Raw genomic sequence first — 23,100 nt, forward strand, 5'->3', positions numbered from 1 at the left:
AGTCTCTAAGATTCTTGATTCTAGAAGACAGGGTCGTGGCCTATGGTATCATGTTCATTGGAAGGGAAATCCCATAACAGACCGTTCCTGGGTCCCAGCCAAAGATTTGCATGCTCCTGCTCTTATTCAAGACTTCCATGCCTCTTTTCCCACTAAACCCCGCTAGGCCCCTGGAGGGGTCCACTGGGGAGGGGGCCCAGTCATGTACCTGGGTGTATTTGAACCGGGATGTTCCTGGTCCCACAGCTGCAGTCTTACTTGTTGTGCCACAGAGGAGCTCTGGAGTTATAGCTATGTTCTCTTAGTTTGATGCATTACCTTGAACTCACTAGCCCCACCTGCTGCCAGCTGTGGGCAATCTACAATCAAAGCAGCCCAGAAATAGCAGCACTTCCTATCTCTCAGTGCCCGTTTGTTTGGACTAGCTTCCTGGGTGTTTTGACTGCTTTGTGACGCTGAATACCATATTTGAACTTCTGCCTGAATTCCTGACTACTCTCTAGCCTGCTGATTTTGTACTTCACTGCCAGCTCGTGTATGACCTTTGCCTGCCTGACCAATCTCTGGATTTCGATTGTGTACCGCTTTGCCTGATCTCTTGCCATACTGATCTGCCTGACTAAGTTTTGTCCTGAATCCTCAGCACACAAGCTCCACTTCAGACATTACCTATCACAGGTACCTTACAGCCAATGCACCTCACTATGGAAGTGGAGTTCACCATACTCCAATTCAAGCTACTGGATTAACTTCCTGAACAACCTTCTTTGAAGAGAGCAGGCCTGAATTATGTTACCAATTTTAATCAATTCATGTTTTCATGATTCATGTTGAAAAACTTCCAAAAGAGTGCTTGCTGGTTCAGAATAGTAAATATCTATGCACGAGTACTAATTAAACGTGATCAATTATATATCAATATCTTTGTGACAAATTATATAGAAATCAGTAAAAAGTGAAATCTAAATATAGTGCATAAAACTGGTATAGCCCATAACCAAAATATACACAAAGAACATACAGTATAGTGGGTGATAACTCAATCTTCAACAGTGATATATACAAAATTGTTGATAAAACGGTTCAAGTCAAATTCTACATTCAAACCATCAGGAACGAAAGTCTTTAGGGTGTGTATCCATTGGTATTGCCAGAGAAAGCAAGAGCTCCACCTGTAGAAATGCTGACAAGCCTTTGTATTTAAATATTTTCATAGATGAAACATTCTTTCACTTTTGAATAAATAGCTTCACCTAAGGCCTTGTTAAATAATGATTTTTATAATGCTGTCCTTTAGTTCAAAGCCACTGAAAACTATGCTAACAAACATACAGTAACTAATTGTGAATTATCTATCAAATCGCCTTCCTCTGGCTCAACTGTGGGTGTAAGATTGTGTATATGGAAATGTATGATTTTTTTTTTTTTTTTATTGGTTGAACTAGATGGACTTGTGTCTTTTTTCAACCTGATTAACTATGTAATTATTATTACCTAATCGGTTATTATGTAAACCAACCGATTCATTAAGCTAAAGAGAAAAATAGCTGTGGTCATTAAAGTCTTCCTTTTTTTTTTTTTTTTTTTTTTTTTTTTTTTTTGTGAAATTATGTCAGCTACCATGACTTCAACTCTTCTTACACCTGTTTTGCGGGAAGTTTACTGCAGATTTTATTTTTGTTTTGGTTTTAAAGCCATCAAAGAGTAAATTGGCAGCTTCTATAAAGGCTTCATTATTCATCTCAACATTCTCAAATTGACCTTGTAAACTTCCTTTGCTGTGAATTAAGCAAACGTTTTAATTGTTGCACTTTCTGTTTTCTTAGCTCAGAATTAGGTGGAAAGTCATTATTGGTTTTAGAATGAAGTGCTCTCTTAACATTTCCTTTCTTGGTTAAAGCAATTGAAGCTTTACACACCAAACACATACACAATTCCCATTCACTTCAGTTCAAAAGTAATCTTCACTTTGGTTAAAAAAAATGATCATGTTCCCATTCCCTGCTGACAGGTGAATGTAAACAAAGGGGTAGAGATTGTGGCTGATATGGCTGATCAAATATGGCCATATTGTAAAAAAAAACAAAAAAACACCATGGGCCCCAGATACATTATGCAATACCCTCCAGGTTTTGTATGGATATCTAGGAGTTACCCATGCAAAATAAGTAATAAAAAAGGCATTGGGTCTGGAAAGGATTTAAAAGAAAAAGATCACCTTAAAAGTCCATACCAGATCCTTATCTGAGCATGCAGCTTGGAAGAATAGAAAAGGAAGGGTGGTAAGAGTGCAATTCCCCCCACCCTCCTGAACCATACAGTATCAGATCAAAATGGAGAGGGTCTCTTGCCAGGGGGGGACTCCCCTGCCAAAACACCTTGTCCCCGTGCTGGTTGTGGCTGATTGCCCTGCCAAAACACCTGGCACTGGTTGTGGGGTCCTGCAGGTGGGGGTATTTTTGGAATATAGGAGCCCTATTTAAACAAAAAGGAGGTCCTTACATGCTGCCCCCAATGTAAATAAGTAAGGGGTACTGCTTCTCATTCATAAAACAAGTAAACAGTAAATAAACACACAGACAAACATTTTGACAAGTCCTTTAATTTAAAAAACAAAAACAAAAAATCCATAGTAAATCTTGTCATCTATCATGATAAAGAATACCCTCAGACCCAGTGAAAGAGAAAAGCCACCAACATGTTCAATCCCATCACTCATTCCCTTAGAATGTCAGAATGACAGCAAAATGTAAACTAAAGGGCAGCGTATCCCAGGTGACATCAAATAGGACAGGCGTCATTCATTGTGATTGATGGTGATTTTCATTGTGGTACATTTTTTGTTTCAAATGAAAGACCTTTCAACGTGTGTGGTGTATTTATTTACTGTAAAATGTCTTAGCAGTATAGATTCACTACCCTCAGAGCTTTTGCTTACAGCCAAATATTAGTATTCTCCGCAGCTCCACAGCTAAAATCTGATAAAACAGCTAAGGTTTGTAGTTCTGAAAAAAAAAGAAGCATGCATTAGGGATATATAGATTAGGAATAATTGTATGTAGGGGCAATTACTGTTTTGCAATAATAGAATGCATTGTGATGCTTATTATTGTTACTACAACTCTTGTGCTTTGTTCTTGTATGGAATACTAGATCACCTCTTTCAGCACTTGCCATACTTTATTAAAATCAATATCAGACAGCACGGCTTCCGCCTCAAGCGGATGAGAGCGGACGACATCCGCCGTCTCCTCTCCGTCATAGCGGAACTCGAACCCATCCATAAACGGAACTTAGACCCTGCTGTGTTTGTCCAACTATTGAATGCCCGTAGAGACCTACTACAGCTTTTAGACTCCCTGATAGCTCGAGTCAGGGCTCGCAATCTACAATACTCACTTGCCAACAAATGTGGCAAGCACCTAGCTCGGGTCCTCCATCCTAGGCTGCCCCGATATTCCATTCCTTTTATCACCCATTCCAATCAGAATAAGACGTTCAACACGAAAGGCATTGCCTCTGCCTTTAACCACTTCAGCCCCTGGAAGGATTTACCCCCTTCCTGACCAGAGCACTTTTTACAATTTGGCACTGCGTCGCTTTAACTGCTAATTGCGCGGTCATGCAATGCTGTACCCAAACAAAATTTGCGTCCTTTTTTTTTCCACAAATAGAGCTTTCTTTTGATGGTATTTGATCACCTCTGCGGTTTTTATTTTTTGTGCTATAAATGGAAAAAGACCGAAAATTTTGAAAAAAATTATATTTTCTAATTTTTGTTATAAAAAAAATCCAATAAACTAAATTTTAGTCATATATTTAAGCCAAAACATATTCGGCCACATGTCTTTGGTAAAAAAAATGTCAATAAGCGTATATTTATGGGTTTGCACAAAAGTTATAGCGTCTACAAACTAGAGTACATTTTCTGGAATTTACACAGCTTTTAGTTTATGACTGCCTATGTCATTTCTTGAGGTGCTAAAATGGCAGGGCAGTACAAACCCCCTCCCCCAAATGACCCCATTTTGGAAAGTTAGTAAAAATTTTTTTTTTTTTTTTTTTTTTTTTTTCTAAAGTTGTCACTAAATTATATATTGCTCACACATGCCATGGTTATATGTGAAATTGCGCCCCAAAATACATTTAGCTGCTTCTCCTGAGTATGGGGATACCACATGTGTGGGACTTTTTGGGAGCCTAGCTGCGTACGGGGCCCCCGAAAACCAAGCACTGCCTTCAGGATTTCTAAGGGCGTAAATTTTTTATTTCACTCCTCACTACCTATCACAGTTTTGAAGGCCATAAAATGCCAAGATGGCACAAAACCCCCCCAAATGACCCCATTTTGGAAAGTAGACACCCCAAGCTATTTGCTGAGAGGCATGTTGAGTCCATGGAATATTTTATATTTTGACACAAGTTGCAGGAAAATTACAAACTTTTTTTTTTGCACAAAGTTGTCACTAAATGATATATTGCTCAAACATGCAATGGGCATTTGTGGAATTACACCCCAAAATACATTCTGCTGCTTCTCCTGAGTACAGGGATACCACATGTGTGGGACTTTTTGGGAGCCTAGCTGCATACGGGGCCCCAAAAACCGATCACAGCCTTCAGGATTTCTAAGGGCGCAAATTTTTGATTCACTCCTCACTACCTATCACAGTTTTGAAGGCCATAAAATGCCAAGATAGCACAAACCCCCCAATTTTCAAAACTTTGTGACAAAAAGTGAGGTCTGCAAAATACTCACTATACCTCTCAGCAAATAGCTTGGGGTGTCTACTTTCCAAAATGGGGTCATTTGGGGGGGGGGGGTTTGTGCCACCTGGGCATTCCATGGCCTCCGAAACTGTGATAGGCAGTGAAGAGTGAAATCAAAAATTTACGCCCTTAGAAAGCCTGAAGGCGGTGCTTGGTTTTCGGGGTGCCATACGTGGCTAGGCTCCCAAAAAGTCTCACACGTGTGGTATCCCCGTACTCAGGAGAAGCAACAGAATGTATTTTGCAGTGTAATTTCACATATTCCCATGGCATGTTTGAGCAATATATCATTTAGTGACAACTTTGTGCAAAAAAAAAAAAAAAATGTGTCTTTGTCCCTCAACTTGTGTCACAATATAAAATATTCCATGGACTCGACATGCCTCTCAGCAAATAGCTTGGGGTGTCTACTTTCCAAAATGGGGTCATTTGGGGGGGTTTTGAACTGTCCTGGCATTTTATGCACAACATTTAGAAGCTTATGTCACACACCACCCACTCTTCTAACCACTTGAAGACAAAGCCCTTTCTGACACTTTTTGTTTACATGAAAACATTTTTTTTTTTTTGCAAGAAAATTACTTTGAACCCCCAAACATTATATATTTTTTTAAAGCAAATGCCCTACAGTTTAAAATGGTGGGTGTTTCAAATTTTTTTTCACACAGTATGTGCGAAACGATTTTTCAAATGCATTTTTTTTACTAAAGAACACACTTTTTTAAATTTGAATGCACTAAAACACACTATATTGCCCAAATGTTTGATGGAATAAAAACGATGATCTTAGGCCAAGTACATGGATACCAAACACGACATACTTTAAAATTGTGCACAAACGTGCAGTGGCGACAAACTAAATACATTTTTAAAAGCCTTTAAAAGCCTTTACAGGTTACCATTTTAGATTTACAGAGGAGGTCTACTGCTAAAATGACTGCCCTTGATCTGACCTTCACGGTGATACCTCACATGCATGGTGCAATTGCTGTTTACATTTTGCTTTTTTATCTTATTTTTAAACTGTTCCTTTCATTTTTTTTTAAAATCATTTTTATTGTTATCTCAGGGAATGTAAATATCCCCTATGATAGCAATAGGTAGTGACAGGTACTCTTTTTTGAAAAAATTGGGGTCTATTAGACCCTAGATCTCTCCTCTGCCCTCAAAGCATCTGACCACACCAAGATCGGTGTGATAAAATGCTTTCCCAATTTCCCAATGGCGCTGTTTACATCCGGCAAAATTGAAGTCATGAAATGCTCGTAGCTTCCTGTTTCTTAGGCCATAGAGATGTTTGGAGCCATTCTGGTCTCTGATCAGCTCTATGGTCAGCTGGCTGAATCACCAGCTGCATTCTCAGGTTCCCTGTTGGGACAGGAGAGCCAGAGAAAAACATGGAAGACGGTGGGGGGGGGCATCCCCTCCCACTGCTTGTAAAAGCAGTCTAGAGGCTAATTAGCCACTAGGATTGCTTTTATATGAAAGCCGACCGCTGGCTGAAAAGAATGATACCAAGATGACAAGTGACTAAAAAGTGGCACGCTCGTGTAATAATTGTCCACATATAAGTGGTACCCCTTTCCGAATAAGAGTGACACCAAGACCCACACAATCTTGCCAGCGCTTCCTATGTAGTCAGGGCAGTTTGTCGGCTCTACATGGCTATCTCTTCCCTCGTAAACCATAAAACTACATGTATAGCCTGTGGCCCTGTCACAGAGCTTATACATCTTGACCCCGTATCTGGCACGCTTGCTGGGAAGGTACTGTTTGAATGACAAGCGCCCAGAAAACTTAACCAGGGACTCATCAACGCAGACAACTTGATGGGGAGTAAACAAGTCTGCAAAACGTTGGTTGAAGGGGTTTACGAGGGGCCGAATTTTGTAGAGCCGATCGTATCCAGGGTCTCGACGTGGACAACAAAGTTCATTGTCATTGAAGTGCATGAATTGCAAGATCTGCTCGTATCGTGCCCTGGTCATGGAGGCAGAGAACAAGGTCATATGGTGAATTGGGTCAGTGGACCAATATGACCGCAACTCACTCTTTTTAGTTATGCCCATGTTGAGGGAAAGGCCCAGAAAGAGGTTAAATTCGGAAACCGTAATTGGTCTCCAATCTCTGGCAAAGGGGGACTGGGGAATAGTGGTGATGTGTTGACCAGAGTACAAATTGCTTTGGTTCACAATAAAAATCAAGTGACGTAAAATCAACTGTTTCCACCTGAATGCCGGGTTGGCCAGTGAATGGGGGAAGTACGGGTGCTGCAGAAGTGGTGGGTTCCCAATTAGGATTGGCAAGTGCATAAGGAAGGGCACAACAGGCCTGTGTTCTTCTTCTTGGTGGCAGCGGGACACTACTTGTGCTTGCTACCTCACCATCTTGAACTGCACTTATGGGACTTGCCACGTCACCACGTGATACTGCAGTGCTGGATGTATGACCAGGGTGTACTAGGCCGCTGGTGCTTGCCAGTTCACCAGAAGGAATAGCGGCGCTAATACTGCTCTGCTCCATATGAGGGACCTGCGGTTCTTGTACATCAATGACAGAAGAAGAAGTTCGGGGTCTGGTACACCTGACCTTGGCAGGGACCACAACTCCATCATCAGAGCTATCTGTCATGGAGCCGCTGTCGTCTACAGGATCGTATTCGGAGCCTGAATCTGACAGATGAGTGACTTCCTCTTCACTATCTGTCATGCTCAGAAATGTGTAGGCCTCTTCACTAGTGTACTTTCGATTTGCCATTTTGGGCTCTAAATTTAGTGGTACACTAGTGAGACTCACAGGTAAAAAAGCTCCTGACTGTTAGCGACTGTATCAAAACACTACCAAAAAAACTGTTAGCGATCGCAGGGATCAGGCCTGACTCTGCTAACGCTGCAGTTATGTGTTTAGTGTTTTGTAAGTGACAGTGATCGATCGATACTGCACTTGGGTGGGCTGGGCAGGGCTGGGCCAAGGGGCAAAATGCAGGTGCTAGCAGGTATCTGGGCTGATCCCGCTAACACTGCATTTTTGGGAACCCTAAACTGCTGGGGATGCTAGTATAGATCTGATCAGATCGGATATTGATCCGTTCAGATACTATACCACTAAGGGAGGTGTATGCTGCATGCGTGGGTGTTAGCGGTACTGGGGCTAACCTGACGCTGCCTGGGGCGAAGAAGACCCTATTTGACCGAAAAACCTAACTTATATCACCGCCGGGCGATCAGGGGGTTAAACCTTTATTAGGTAATAATCGGCGGGTGCCCTGAAACTATAAAAAACTAACCAGCGTCACCCGTAACAGTTATACAGTGATCACTGGTGAAAGGGTTAACTAGGGGGCAATCAGGGGGTTAAAACCTTTATTAGGTAGTATATGGGGGTCCCTGACACTATAAAACGCTGACGGTAAACCTAAATACTTACCTCCCTAACTAGCGTCACCTGTGACACTAATACAGCGATCAGAAAAACGATCGCTTAGTGACACTGGCGACGGGGGGTGATCACGGGGTTAAACCTTTATTAGGGGGGTTAGGGGGGTATCCTAGACCTAAAGGGGGCTAACACTAACTTCCCTGCCACTTATAACTGTCACAAACTGACACTAATGCAATAATCAGTAAAAAAAAATGCTATTGTAGTCACTGTGACAGGGGGTACAGGGGGGTGATTGGGGGGTGATGGGGGGTGAAAAGTGTGCCTAGAGTGTTCTACTATACGTGTGCTGTTTGGTGCACTTACTTGATGTCTTCTCTCCTTGGCGCCGGAACGAAAAAGACCAACACGAGGAGAGATGACATCACTTCCTCTGCCGCTGTTTACATTACAGAGGCAGAGGAAGATTGTCATTTGTTGGGAGCGATCGTGGGGGGGTGGCCACGAATGAGTGGCCTCCCCCTCAGCATTGATTGCTCCCCTAACAATGATGACTGCCTTGGGCACCGGGGGGGCGCAGTGCGCCCCCCGCCCGCGGGAGGCAAATCACGTACTAGGTACGTGATTTTGCCTGCCTGTGCCATTCTGCCGCAGTATATCTGCGTTAGGCGGTCAGCAAATGGTTAAAGAGTATTATTCCCAACTCTACACTCTACAACCTCCCCTCTGCAGCCCCACATACCCAAACCACCTCTCCCAGTGACGAAATGCGGGATTGCATTACGAAAACAGCATTGCCCACAATTGACACGATAGACTGTCTGGAATTAGACAAACCTTTGGCTACACCCGAATCTTAGATGCCATTAAAGCCCTGAAGATATGTAAGTGTCCCGGACGGGTACACCCCTCGCTTTGAAAAAACTTTTGCCCCCCAAATTGCACCACTATTGACTAAAGCTTTTAATGCCATAGGTGACACACATCCACCCACTAAAGATTTATTATCTGCTAATATCTCAATAATACCCGGGCAAGGACCCATCCCAGTGTAGCAGCTATAGGCTAATATCTTTGCTCAACATTGACCTTAAGCTGTTCACAAAGATATTGGTCAACCGCTTATCCCCCCTCCTCCCAAGAGTGATTCATAACGACCAAGTGGGATTTGTCCCAGGCCGGGAGGCGAGGGACAACACCACCAAAACAATTCATCTCATTTCCTATATCCAACGCAAAGACCTAAAAGCCTGTCTCCTATCCTTCGCCGCCGAAAAGACGTTCGATAGGGTCAACTGGAAATTTCTCCGACTCTCACTAGAACAATTGGGCTTAGGAACAAATTTTATTTCTAAGGTGATGTCCCTATACTCCCAACCGTCTGCCTCGGTTTTAGTGAATGACACAGTTTCAGAACCATTTGACATTTCCAATGGTACTTGGCAGGGCTGTCCCCTCTCCCCCCTAAATTTTGTCATCATTATAGAACATCTAGCATGCGCCATCTGACAGAATACCTCCACCCTGTTTCCCTTTCCTTCCTCCCCCTTTCCTTTCTTCTGCTCCTATTCTCCCTTGGTCCCCCCCCCCCCCATCTATACTTTCTAATTTTCTCCCTTTTTTGTTTTAGTTTTATTTTATTTTCAAAAATTTTTTTTTTTGTATACAACTTTTATTATGGACAACGGAGCTCTTCCCAGTGGAACTACTCTTTGTCCCAAGTGACGCTGTCAATTCTTTTAATACAGTGTATGTCGATAGGAGTCAAGCAGTGGGCGAGAGCCATTGGGCTGACTCAGAACATTTGTTAGCTTGTGATTGTCACTAAACTGTAACTTGAGACGTTGCTCCTTGTATTGTTTGTTAAACTGCTAATAAAAACATTTCCAACCCTAAAATCAATAACAGTAGATGCTCCTACATAGAGAGGTCACCATGGGGGCCCCATCAAAATGTTTCTATAGGGCCTCAAGATCTGTTACTATTACATAAATCGCCCTGAAAATAGAGATTCTGCTTGGATGATCAAGTAAAATTCTTTTAAGACAGTTCCTTCTGTGTATATTGGTGGTAATTGGATTTACCTCAAATACTTGCAGCATGTTCCAATCAAGCCATGTCAAGGGCATGTAAATATCATGATAACTATTGAAGAACCCAAAAAGCAAATACAAAAATGTCTGCACTCTCCCTAAGCTCCCCTCAACTCAAGTTGTGGTATCAATATCTGAATGATATTAAATATTTTTATCTATAACATATAGCACTACTCAAAAATAAAATATATAATAAACTAATAGTTCATACCATAATAAAAAACAACCAAAAGGACCAGATGACATCCATATAGATGAAAAATGTTGGGTAGGGTCTGAGAACTGTGACGTCAGCACACTGAGAGGAGGCTGATAGCAGAGCAGAAAGTGCACTGGGGTGTTGCTTGATTTATTTCTAGCAGATCCTTAGTGCTGAGCGAAGCACTCTGTGCATACCTCTGGATTGTTTTTAAGTGATCTTTTATTAAAGAAGTTGTTTTATGCTATGAGCTCTTTCTCCTTTTGTATTTTTGAATGGTATCTTCTTTTCATTGTTGTTATGAAGATTGTAGAAACCAAAGGAATTTGGGGCTTTTGAGTATCGTCACTCTGTGCTGTTTGACCATTTTGTAACAAGTGGTCAACCAACTCTGGTGAGTGAGTTATACCTCTGCTGTACATTCTAAAGGGTGTGAAACACATACACTTTACCACATTGAAGACTTGTTATCACATTTCTGACCTTGTGGAAGATGTTTGTTTACACTTTGCATGGTTTAATGGATTTATGACTACTTTAATATATGCTGGATTGATTTTTGCACTCTACTTATTTCTCTTTTTGAATGTATTGTTTTTTTGGATGAACTAATGATTTATTGATTTGATGTACCTTTATTGATTTGTTCATCAATTTTTTGTGATGAATTAGTTTGATTTTTTTGTGCATTGATGTATTAATTTAATGCATTTCTTTTGGTTGTAATTATTATGGTATGAACTATTAGTTTTTTATATATATATTTTAAGTAGTATGTTGTAAATAACAGTAAAGTAACCAAAGCTGTTGGTCCAGAACCTAAAGTAGCCCCTTTGCATATACACAGGCAGTATTTCTGTCACTGGATCTAACCTTCAGTTCAATTCTGTAAGGGAGCATTGCAAACGTAATGCCTATCATAAGCACAGTGACCCTCTTTCTCAGTAGTGAAACTTCTTTATTTAAATAATAACAATGTATAGTATCGGTATCAAGAAGTCTTTATTACACTGATGAGCTTTTGATATAGCAGATGAAAATTAAAGTTATTGTAGAAAATATTATGTCTGGAATTGATTATCGAACAACTTAATTGAACATTGTGCGTTATCTTATAGGACTGTATTGGCATGTCTAAAGTTAATCTTTTTACCCTTTGCTGTACATTCAATATTGATATATATTTCCATTATCTTCTATACAAGGATAAGGATCCTTGTCTTGGAAATTGTTCTTTATTTGGCTGGATAACAGCATACACCACTTCAGAATCCTAAAATAAAATGTTCGGAAAGTCAATAACACAAAAAACAACTCATGCCTAAAAGTAGTAAATGGATATGCAACTAATGTTCCTTCAGGTAATAGTAAGTAACACTTCAATGGTAACAGGAATCCTACCTTCTATGAGTATCCCCATCACTACACCATGACTGACTGATAGGGAGAGTTGCTTGCACTGCAGTTATGCTTTATTATTTATTATTATTATGCACTTTATTATATTGGCTCACAGAGTCAGGGACGTGTGGTGAGGTCAGTGGTTGGTGAGGCACTGTTAAGTATCAGAGCCAGAAACACAGGTTACATACACCGTTAGAGTGAGAGCAATAATTCTAGCACTAGATCTCCTCTGTAACTCTAAACATGTAACCTGTAAAAAAATTTAAAGCGTCTCCTTTGGAGATTTATTAGTACTAAAGTTTGGCACCATTCCACAAGTGTGCGCAATTTTAATATGTGACATGTTAGGTATCTATTTACTCGGTGTAACATCATCTTTCACATTATACAAAAAAATCGGGGTAGTGTTAGTGTTGTTCTTTTTATTCATGAAACAGTTTTTTTCCTAAAAAACATTTTAAAAAATTGCTGCGCAAATGCCGTGTGGCATAACAAGTTGCAACAACCATCATTTTATTCCTAATGCCCTGTATTCACGGTCGGACATTGATCGAACATTCCAACAACAAAATCCATGGATTTTTTCCGACGGATGTTGGCTCAAACTTGTCTTGCATACACACGGTCACACAAAGTTGTCGGAAAATCCGATCGTTCTGAACGCGGTGACATAAAACACGTACGTCTGGACTATAAACGGGGCAGTAGCCAATAGCTTTCGTCTCTTAATTTATTCTGAGCATGCATGGCACTTTGTGCATCGGATTTGTGTACACACGATCGGAATTTCCGACAACAAAATTTTGTTGTCGGAAAATTTTATAGCAAGCTCTCAAACTTTGTGTGTCAGAAATTCCGATGGAAAATGTGTGAAGTTGCCCACACACGGTCAGAATTTCCGACAACAAGGTCCTATCACACATTTTCCATCGGAAAATCTGACCGTGTCTACAGGGCATTAGAGTGTCTGATAAAACAATATATATAATGTTTGAGGGTTCTGAGTAATTTCCTAGCAAAAAAATGATGATTTTTGCATGTAGGAGAGAAGTGTCAGAATTGGCCTGGGTGGCAAGGGGTTAATTACCATAAGTAATATACAAATAATTATTATATATTGTTTTTAAGGTAATTTGCTATATTTTTAAAACCTGTACTCAAGCAGGTGGCTTAATGGACAAAGTACTGAAGTTTGAAGTTATAACTTCCAACCAGTAATTCACAGTAAATAGATAAATAATACATGATTATGTTATACTATATAGCATAATAATATATGATTTAGCTTGAATATAACATTACCTTTTCAGCAGGCAGCAGATTCTCATTCTCCCTCTTAACTGAGTGAGAAAGACATGGGATTGTGGGTAAATCTTATACTCATAAACACATGTTTTTTCCTTGTAGTTAAGAGGGTTGGGCTGGAAGGGAGCATTTGTCTTTTAGACACATTCCCCCTTCTATGACACTGCAGTCAGAGGTGTGCCTCCACTGCAGCATTTTTATTGGACAGCTAGGACCAATGGTACTTTACCATTGGTCCAAGACTCCAAGTTGTTTATTGAGCTCAGTGCCTCTGACAACAAGTGAGAGGCATTGTGAGCTCAACCTCTCAGTCTGCTGCAAACAGAGTGTGTCAGCTTGTATTTAAAGTGGTGGCTGCTCTGTATTTAGCTTCTGACAGGCTGTTCAAGGAGACCCATATCTCTGGAACCATAGGTCATAGGAGCCCCACATTTTTACCAATGGTGGGGTAGGACTTTGGCCCCCTACACTAATGTATGTATGAATGACATGGCCTCACTACACTATTGTAAAACTATCTGAGCTGTCCCTACTCTAGCTGCACACTATGCAAAGCTGAATGATGGTCCTCCTCACTACACTCACACTACTCCTAGGCTGATACTAAGTTAATATTTTACACTGACAATTGAAGCAAAATAGCACAGTATAGCACACTAACTAATAGCACTGAGCAGAGTCCTGTTCTATCTCTCTCCACGTCAAAATCACACTGAAAATGGCTGCCATTGAAAGAATACTTTTATACTGTGAGGCGGAAATGAGCCATGATTGGATAAAGTCATGATGACAGTGTCCAATCATGACTCTAACAGTGCTCTGTGCCCTGATTGGCTGAAGCTTTCACTGCTTCAGCCAATCAGGGCTTGCAATGCACTGTTCAGCGCCGCAATGCATTGTGGTTGGTTTGGGGGGCCGAACAAACGGTCGAACGACCCATTTGTTCGGCTGTTCATCGAACGTCCAAACAGCTAAAGTTCGGACCGGACTTATGCTCGGGCCGAACTGTTCGCCCATACCTATGCATAATCAAAGTTGGTTTCTATATGCAATATTTTAAACTTTGTTTTCTACAAATCACCCAGCTTTTTTTTTTCTGCTATATTATTTCTATATTTCTCTTAAAGAGAAGCTCCAGGCTCCATCTGAAGAAAATACTACTACAAATACTATAGCTGCTGACATTTAATTTTAGGACACTTACCTGTCCACGAATCCAGCGTTCTCTTCACCCAAACCAATTTTCTAACTGGCTCTTGGGTGCTTCCGCTGCCATTTCTGGTAAGGGAAACTGGCTTTGAAGCCTTGCGGCTTCACAGCTGGTTCCCTACTGCAAAGCGCACTCCGCTTTGTGAATGGCCCAGGGGCAGGGGGAAGGAGGAGGGGCCAAACATCTCCGTGGTGAGGTCACCCCGAATTGGGAGGGGGTACCTATCAAAACCAGGTACCCGCCCCCCCAAAAGAGGTGCCAAATGTGGCAGCGGAGGGGGAGAAGGAAAATAAGCAGAGATTCCCCTTTTGGGTGGAGCTCCACATTAAGTTTCATAAAATGTATCAATTTTGCGCTTTCATTTTTCTCTAATTTCACTAACACTTTATATACTGTGGCATACTTACAGAATACTGATTGTGATCTATGGCAGCATTTTTCTGAAGTTCTGCAAACAAACCAGTAATTAATAATAATAACACAAGCATTTGCACACAATGGACTGCAAAATGCCTAAAGCTATAAAGGAGGACTGTTTCCTTCATATAAACAGGTGCATGTGTGTGTATGTGTCTGAAAAAATTATATAGAGTGTATATCCATACTGAAAATTTACTTAAGGAACCCGCATATAGGTAGCGCTGTTAAAAGCAAAGGAACAAAACCGAGCGGAGATGAAACAGACTATTCGCGTCCGAACAGCTGTGAAATGACAGCGGGTGACGTGAGTCTCCGCCCCCGTACGTGGCGTTACGTCCAATGGACCCCTGCTGACGAAGTCCATTGGACGTAACGCCGCGTACGGGGGCGGAGTCTCACGTCACCCGCTGTCATCTCACAGCTGTTCGGACGCGAACAGTCTGTTTCATCTCCGCTCGGTTTTGTTCCTTTGCTTTTAACAGCGCTACCTATACGCACTTTTTTATGGATTGTACCCTGATTTATTTAATAATAAAATTCATACTGAGCCAAATGGAACGCTCTTAGATGTCCCTTCTTTTCTTTCTGCTTTACCACACATTGGAGTGACTCTATCACCTGTTGCATTGGAGGATTAGCTGCCGGATATCTTTTCAAATCATCAGATCAGCTGTTCCAGGTTTCTCCAGCATCGGTGGTAATTATGTCTACTTTGTTCTTCTATCTGGTAAGCAGTTTATTTGCTCAGTTACACTGAAGAATTTGGGTTGTCTCATAGCAAGAAGAAATAAGACAGAGGAGAGAAATATATGTCTTTTATGGGACTTTTAGTTCTCTTAAGATTTTGCGCTGCACTTTATATTACTTTGTTTAAAATACACATACTACCCAACACACAGTAACTCACTGCATTCATATGGATGCCACTCCAATTCAACCCGCGCTGCATTGCACAGATATACGTTATAGTGCACTGCAAAAAATGCAGCAAGCCCTATTTTTTCATGCATTATGATTTATATCTACATTCATTTGGAATGAGCTGCCTAAGACAATGTATCACAATGCGCTTTAATGAAGGAAAAAGGGTGCTGCTCAGGGTATTGTGGGGTGAATAGTCCCTCAGATTTCATTATCATCACTGGAAGCGTTTAGATGCCATAAAGAATATTCTGATTCAATCTAATATTTTTGATGAAATATTATAATCATTTTTTGTTAGATATCTATAGTTTTGTTTTTTCATTTATTATCAAAGGATTTATATGCAGTATAACTCCTCATTGACTATATATAAATGTACCAATATATGATCCTTTCAACAAAAAATGGGGGAACACCTGTGCCTTTGTAAATATCTTATCACAAATAATTAAAAAAAGGCTTAATTATTCATCCACTAATATCAGTGGCTGGCCATGCATTTCACACCTAGGCCTTCAGTGATGTCTTACCTGAATTAATCCAGCAAATTTTGCTCACATTATTGGGTCACATGAAGATAAGGGCCCTTTCACACTGGGGCGGCGTCGGCGGTAAAGCACCGCTATTATAAGCGGCGCTTTACCGTCGGTATTCAGCCGCTAGCAGGGCAGTTTTACCCCCGCTAGCGGCCGAGAAATGGTTAAAAACCACCACCGCAAAGCACCTCTGCAGAGGTGCTTTGCCGGGGGTATAGCCACGCTGTCCCATTGATTTCACCGCTCCGAAGATGCTGCTAACAGGACTTTTTTTCCCATCCTGCTAACACACCGCTCCACACTGCTCCAGGCCCTCGGGGCTTTCACACTGGAGACAAAGCAGCGGCACTTTCGGGTCGGTTTGCAGGCGCTATTATTAGCCCAATAGCGCCTGCAAACTGCTCCAGTGTGAAAGGGGCCTTAAGGAAAACTCAGCGTGAAAACCACAGCCTTGCAAGTCAGCCAGAAATGCGGGATATGTTACATATAGTTACATATACAGTATATAGTTAATCTGGTTGATAGACACAAGTGTATCCAGTACAAGTTGCAGAGTTCATCAACATAGTGAACACAGGGGGGTCAAGCACAAGCTGACATAAAAGAGAGCAAAGCAGGAATGCTATACAGTGCCTTGAAAAAGTACTCATACCCCTTGAAATTTTCCACATTTTGTCATGTTACAACCAAAAATGTAAACGTATTTTATTGGGATTTTACATGATAGACCAACACAAAGTGGCACATAATTGTGAAGTAGAAGGAAAATTATAAATGATTTTTCCAATTTTTTTACAAATAAATATCTGAAAAGTGTGGCATGCATTTGTATTCAGCCCCCCTGAGTCTTTGTAGAATCACCTTCCACTGCAATTACAGCTGCAAGTCTTTTTGGGTACGTCTCTACTGGCTTTGCACATCTAGAGAGTGACATTTTTGCTCATTCTTCTTTGCAAAATAGCTCAAGCTCCATCAGATTGGATGGAGAGCATCTGTGACAGCAACAGCAATTTTCAAGTCTTGCCACAGATTCTCAACTGGATTTAGGTCTGGACTTTGAATGGGCCATTCTAACACATAAATATGCTTTGATCTAAAGTTCTAAACCATTCCATTGTAGCTCAGGCTGTATGTTTAGGGTTGTTTTCCTGGTGGAAGGTGAACCTCCACCCCAGTATCAAGTCTTTTGCAGACTCTAACAGGTTAGGCTAACCTGTTAGGCTAAAAAGTTTAATTTTGGTCTCATCTGACCAGAGCACCTTCTTCCATGTGTTTACTGTGTTCCCCACATGACTTCTTGCAAACTGCAAATGGTACTTCTTATGACTTTCTTTGAACAATGGCTTTCTTCTTGCCACTCTTCCATAAAGGCCAGATTTGTGAAGTGCACGCCTCATAGTTGTCCTGTGGACAGATTCTTCCACCTGAGCTGTGGATCTCTGCAGCTCCTCCAGACTTTCCATGGGCCTCTTGATTGCTTTTCTGATTAATGCACTCCTTGCCAGGGTTGTCAGTTTAGGTGGATGACCATGTCTTGGTAGGCTTGCAGTTGTGCCATACTCTTTCCATTTTTGGCATGATGGATTGAACAGTGCTCTGCGAGATGTTCAAAGCTTGGGATATTTTTTATAAACTCTGCTTTAAACTGTTCCACAACTTTATCAGTGGTCTGTCTGGTGTGTTCCCTGGCCTTCATGATGCTGTTTGTTCACCAAGGTTCTCTAAGAAATCTATGAGAGCTTCACAGAACAGCTGTATTTATACTGAGATTAAATTACACACAGGTGGACTCTATTTGATAATTAGGTGACTTCTGAAGGCAATTGGTTCCACTAGATTTTAGTTAGGGGTATCAGAGTAAAGGGGGCTGAATACAAATGCACGACACACTTTTCAGATATTTATTTGTAAAAAAAATTGAAAACTATTTATCATTTTCCTTCCACTTCACAATTATAAGCCACTTTGTGTTGGTCTATCACATAAAATTCCAATAAAATACATTTACATTTTTAGTTGTAACATGACAAAATGTGGAACATTTCAAGGAGTATCAATACTTTTTCAAGGCACTGTAGGTCAAGTAATAGACTGCTATACACATGCCACAAGCAGACTTCAAAGCACACCTTGTCCCCAATCAGAGTTCATCACGAATAACACCTTTCCATCAGGCTAGGACTTTGTGCATGTTGTTAGTGCAGTCTGCTGGGACTCAGTGACTTCTGCAGTGTGCTATGTACATCTTGTGCCTCCCCGCTATCTTTCTCTGGTCCTCAATGAGTTCCACCACAATGCCTACTTGGCTGTCAGTCAGTGTGTACAGCTCATCTCTCCTCCCATTCAAGCTGTGACTGTCCTTCTAAGGAGAGGGGGCGTGGTCCATATGACATCACTAGTACCTCTCTCTTACTATCCAATCACAGGATGTGAAAATGCTGACATGTTTGTATGCCTACTAGATGGCCCCAGTGTCACCAACTTAATATGATTCGTTAAAGCAACAGTTTAATTGCAATTGAGTCTAAGCTACAGGTGCCCGCACTGTTGATTCTGAAGACCTCAAGGCAGATATATTTGACCCTGCAACACATGATGGCTATCATAGCTGATATATGATTAGATAAAATCTCTAACATAAGCATACTGAAAGCAGCGAAATCAAGAGAAAAGCTATGAAAATTAAGAAAATAGACTATTGGGAATAACACATTCATGGATAAAATATATTAAAACCTAAGTCTGTGATTCTGACAGTTTAAGCAGTGTTTAGGCCAGCGGGGAAGGCCTTGATGGCCATGACAGCTCATCACCGACCTATATTCTTTAAAACATCATACAATTTTATTAATTAGTAATATTGAATAAGCACAGCCTGAGAACAACAGCAAAAAAAAAAAAAACTATGGATAAAACAAGTAGAATAGTAATTTATGCAGTTCCTATACCAAAGCCACACTGTTCCCATACTATATATTGTTGTATAGAAAATAGTATAATAAATATATGACAATATTATATAATATATGCAAATGTTATAGAGTCTGTTTTATTGCGGGAATTATTAACGCGTCTGTTTTACCCATTAGTGTTATTTTATATCGGTAATTAAAAAAAGTTGTATGCTGTTTTAAAGAAAATAGGTGAATGAAAATATCATGAGAATGAGAATATAAACCTTTTCTGAATCATTCCCTATAAATTTTTCTATTTTAAACAAGCTTTGTGCTAATGTATTGTATACTGTATGTTTGAATGTGCATATAGTACAGAAATACAAATCATCTCTGTACAATTAATATTAGTGCACAATTTTATTTTGTTATTCAATGTAGTACTTTTGTACCTGTTGGTTGCTTGCAAAACCTCACAGAAGTGTATTGAACCTCTGCAGACAGCGGAACATTTGTCTGTACTTCCGTATTTTTATCACCTGTTTGAAAACCATAGGAAACAGATTGTAAAATCAAATAATCCCAGAGCTAGAAAGAACAAACACAGAACATTTGATTTAAGAACCTTTCTGATATGTTCCAGAAATGTTTAGCTTTTTGAATATAATCATTTTTTTTCCATTTCTGACATTGGCAGATCTATTATACAACCAAATTAATGTGTTGTCTATATCTGCCCTGCTTTATAATCTTTGAGAGTTTGTGTTGTCAGTACCTAGGGATAGAGATATTCAAACAGTAAATGTCATGCTCCCTACTGACTGCACAGTTCTAGCTCCTACTCAATAAGGGTGTGTCTGTGTGTTGCAAGGAGACCATTGCCCCCTCCAATTTTTCAACCAAAGTGTTGTTGCTTTTCTTCTAATCTTTCTGTAGTCAATTGACTGAATTAACTGAAACTAAAGGTTTTAATCCCCCATTGTGTGCCAGGGTGCCTATGATGCCTGGACCCACAGAACGAGAATTTTGTGAGAAGTGCATGATTTAGCCTAGAAGACAACTGGTGATGGATGACTTTGAGGAGTATCTAAAGGGGGAAACACCAAAGGTAAGTAATGCAGGAAAAGCTGTTTTTTCCATCTGCCGGACAATTATAATAAGTATATATTTTTTTTAATTATGAAGTTGTGCTTTAAGTTGTGCCAAAAAAAAACTCATGCTTACTCCAGGCATAATGTACTAGAAGTCAATGCTGCTATAATAACTAGCTTGAATCAAGGTTATTAGGCAATTTTCTTTATTATACTGTCAGTTCTTTTTCTCATATTTCATTTCAATATCTTAAAAGCTATTTTTTTTAATCCATGTATGTTTTAACAATATAAACCTTTAGCAATGTTCAGAAACGTTGCTATCCCCAGGCAAGGTGCCTCATTGCTCCGCTCATCTGACCCAGGTCCTGGGCTTGCAATACCACATCAAAAATAATTTTTGGCAGAGTGTTGAATGATTGATAGTATTTTTTATGGTGACCAGACATAGTAGTAGTCATTGCAAAAAAGCTTCCCTATACTCAGAATAACAACAAATCCCCAGTTAGACTTACTTCCAGCTAGACTAATACTCAAAGTGTCATCCCCTGTGTCCTGGCAGGAAGTAGGACCTGGACTCCCCTGTCGTCTGCACTGTGTGAAAAACTTGATCATGTGATCAAAGATCAGTGACATTGAGTTTAGATGTAGAAGAAGCTGGGTCCAGCTTTTTGGTACTAAACAACAGTTGCCATTCTGAAAAGTAAACTTTCATGGGGTACAATACCTATTGCTATCAACAGTCGCTGTGAGCAATATATGTGTGATGAAGAGTGTACAGTATATTTGATTCTCATTACTGGATGTGTGGTAGTAAATAAGATGTGCTCATGGTATTATTCTGCCTAGTTTAGGGTAGGCACCCTGCTGTAGTCAGTGAGGGATTTTGTGTTTTTGTAATCTACAGGCAGCAGTTAGGCTGGAGCCAGTGTATGTGTTCTTCACTTCAGAGTGCATCTAGATTTGCCAGCTGCTGATGAGCATATTCCAGCAGCCTATATCAGAGGGGTTGACTTCTGAGTATTGGCTATTTATCAGCCAAGTCAATTACTGAGGAGCTTGCCCTAGTGATGTAAGCTAGGATGGTAAAACGTTACATTTCTCAACAATCTTTCCAGAGGGATTTCTATTTTCTGATTTTCAGCCCAGAGGAGTAGTGTGTTGAATGGGTCTCCTGTTCTGGGAGATTACTACAAGATGCTGACCAACTGAAGTACCGTAATTTCAAGCACTTCAGCCTTGAGAAGACACTAGCAGCTACCATTTATGTAAGAGAAGTAGAGGGTCAAGGGAGAAGTTGAACATATGTAACTAAGTTTTTGAACCTTAGGAAAGTGCTACCATGATATCATTGAACCTTGATCCCTAAGGATCTAAAGACCAGCATAATCTGTAAGATTTGAGAAAATATGCTGTAGAGGATCACAGGTCAGCTTGTATTTTGAAACTATGTGTGATTTGGGTATTCTGAATTTCCTCATGCTCCTTTCTACAAAGTGACCGGCACCCAAATTATTTCTACTAACACCCTAGAGGAAAAACCAGACCTGAGGTGGATGTGCCTTAAAGTTTGAGGACTGGGAAATATCATTGTGGATCATTATGCCATCTGGAGGTCATACACCATACACTCAGGGTAAATAATGCTACCCAAAGTTATGATTTTGTAAACTTTTCCATCATTACCAGAGATCGGTGCCACACCGTGCCATTCCATGGGAACGTTAAGTCCATTGTGTCAATACAGCATCTATAGTATCTCTTTTGCTATGCTCAAATTACATTTTTAATAATTGACACTACATATATGCCCACTTACCGGTACACTTATCCAATCTCTGCAACATTTGAAAAATGCCCAAAACAATGAGTGCCAGCAAGATGATAAAAATACAACTGATAAGTAAAAAATGTCCCATTTGGAGCTCCTCAGGCAGATCTTCATCAACTGGGTCTAGGATCAAAATTCAGCAATATTTTAAATAAATAGTTGACACATTTTTGGTTGTCAGCATTAAATTGATAAAAAGCATTTTTTTTATTAAACTGACATGCCAAACTGAAATATATCAGCAATATTATTATTAAACTAATAATATTTTATAAAAATAAACATCTCTTAATTTATATTTTAAAATTACATATACATATATTACTACATGAACAGCTATAGTTACTATAGCTTTGAGGCAAGCTTTGCTAAAAATGAGTTAATGCATGAAGGCTAGGTTACAATACACTTGATAATAAGTTCAGAAAGTAACTGCACCTGTTGTTTTATTCCTGAGCATTGTCTTGTAAGATGTGGCAGAGGTAGCGGTGTCACAATTATTTGTAATGTCTGATTCTGATACTAAATATTTCAGGGCTATTGGTGCTGACACGACAAGATGGTCATTATTAAATACAAGGCATGCCCAATTTGTTATTTCTTCCATCTTTAGGCTTTTAATTAAGATACTATTTTCCATGGTGGTCAGATTCAATTGTTGGGTCTTTACATGAATAGGGGTATAGCCAGTATATTTTATCCATATCAATGTAATTTCCATATTAGTCAATAAGTGAGACACTAGGCATTTTAGCTGGACATTGGAGCCAAGGTGAACTTGAGTCGATGGAAAAGCTGTCACTAAGTTGAAACAAAAGAAAGAAAATGTTGCATTTGTTTGTGAACCTTGTTATTATCCACTGAGTGTTTTTTTTTTATAAAACCTCATTACTATAAAAATAGAAATTACTGTTCAAATAATGTAAGAGTTTATTACTAATTTTGCTATAATAATGTCACTGATAGCAGGGAGATTGCTGGCCATGCCTAGGGAATTTGGGAACACAGACAAAATCCAGAGTAGAGAAAGAAATTAAATCTG

General features: G+C 40.0%; 1 protein-coding gene across 2 annotated transcripts in view; it reads right to left on the reverse strand.

Annotated features, from left to right (window-relative positions):
• Positions 1–2,654: 2,654 nt before the first annotated feature.
• The window catches only part of LOC141134590 (uncharacterized), a 61,675-nt gene continuing 41,229 nt past the window's right edge, over positions 2,655–23,100 (reverse strand). The window contains exons 5-10 of one of the 2 annotated variants that reach the window (XM_073624063.1): positions 22,497–22,859; positions 22,047–22,181; positions 19,589–19,675; positions 14,770–14,810; positions 11,597–11,716; positions 2,655–3,005 (exon numbers count right to left, since the gene is read on the reverse strand). In XM_073624063.1, coding sequence (XP_073480164.1) covers positions 11,633–11,716; positions 14,770–14,810; positions 19,589–19,675; positions 22,047–22,181; positions 22,497–22,859 — 710 coding nt within the window. In that variant the 3' untranslated portion in view covers positions 2,655–3,005; positions 11,597–11,632. Of the gene's footprint in view, positions 3,006–11,423; positions 11,717–14,769; positions 14,811–19,588; positions 19,676–22,046; positions 22,182–22,496; positions 22,860–23,100 lie in introns of those variants that run through there. The other variant, XM_073624064.1, reaches the window with a different exon arrangement.

Source organism: Aquarana catesbeiana, linkage group LG03, assembly GCF_042186555.1.
Source record: "Aquarana catesbeiana isolate 2022-GZ linkage group LG03, ASM4218655v1, whole genome shotgun sequence".
Taxonomy (NCBI): Eukaryota; Metazoa; Chordata; class Amphibia; order Anura; family Ranidae; genus Aquarana; species Aquarana catesbeiana.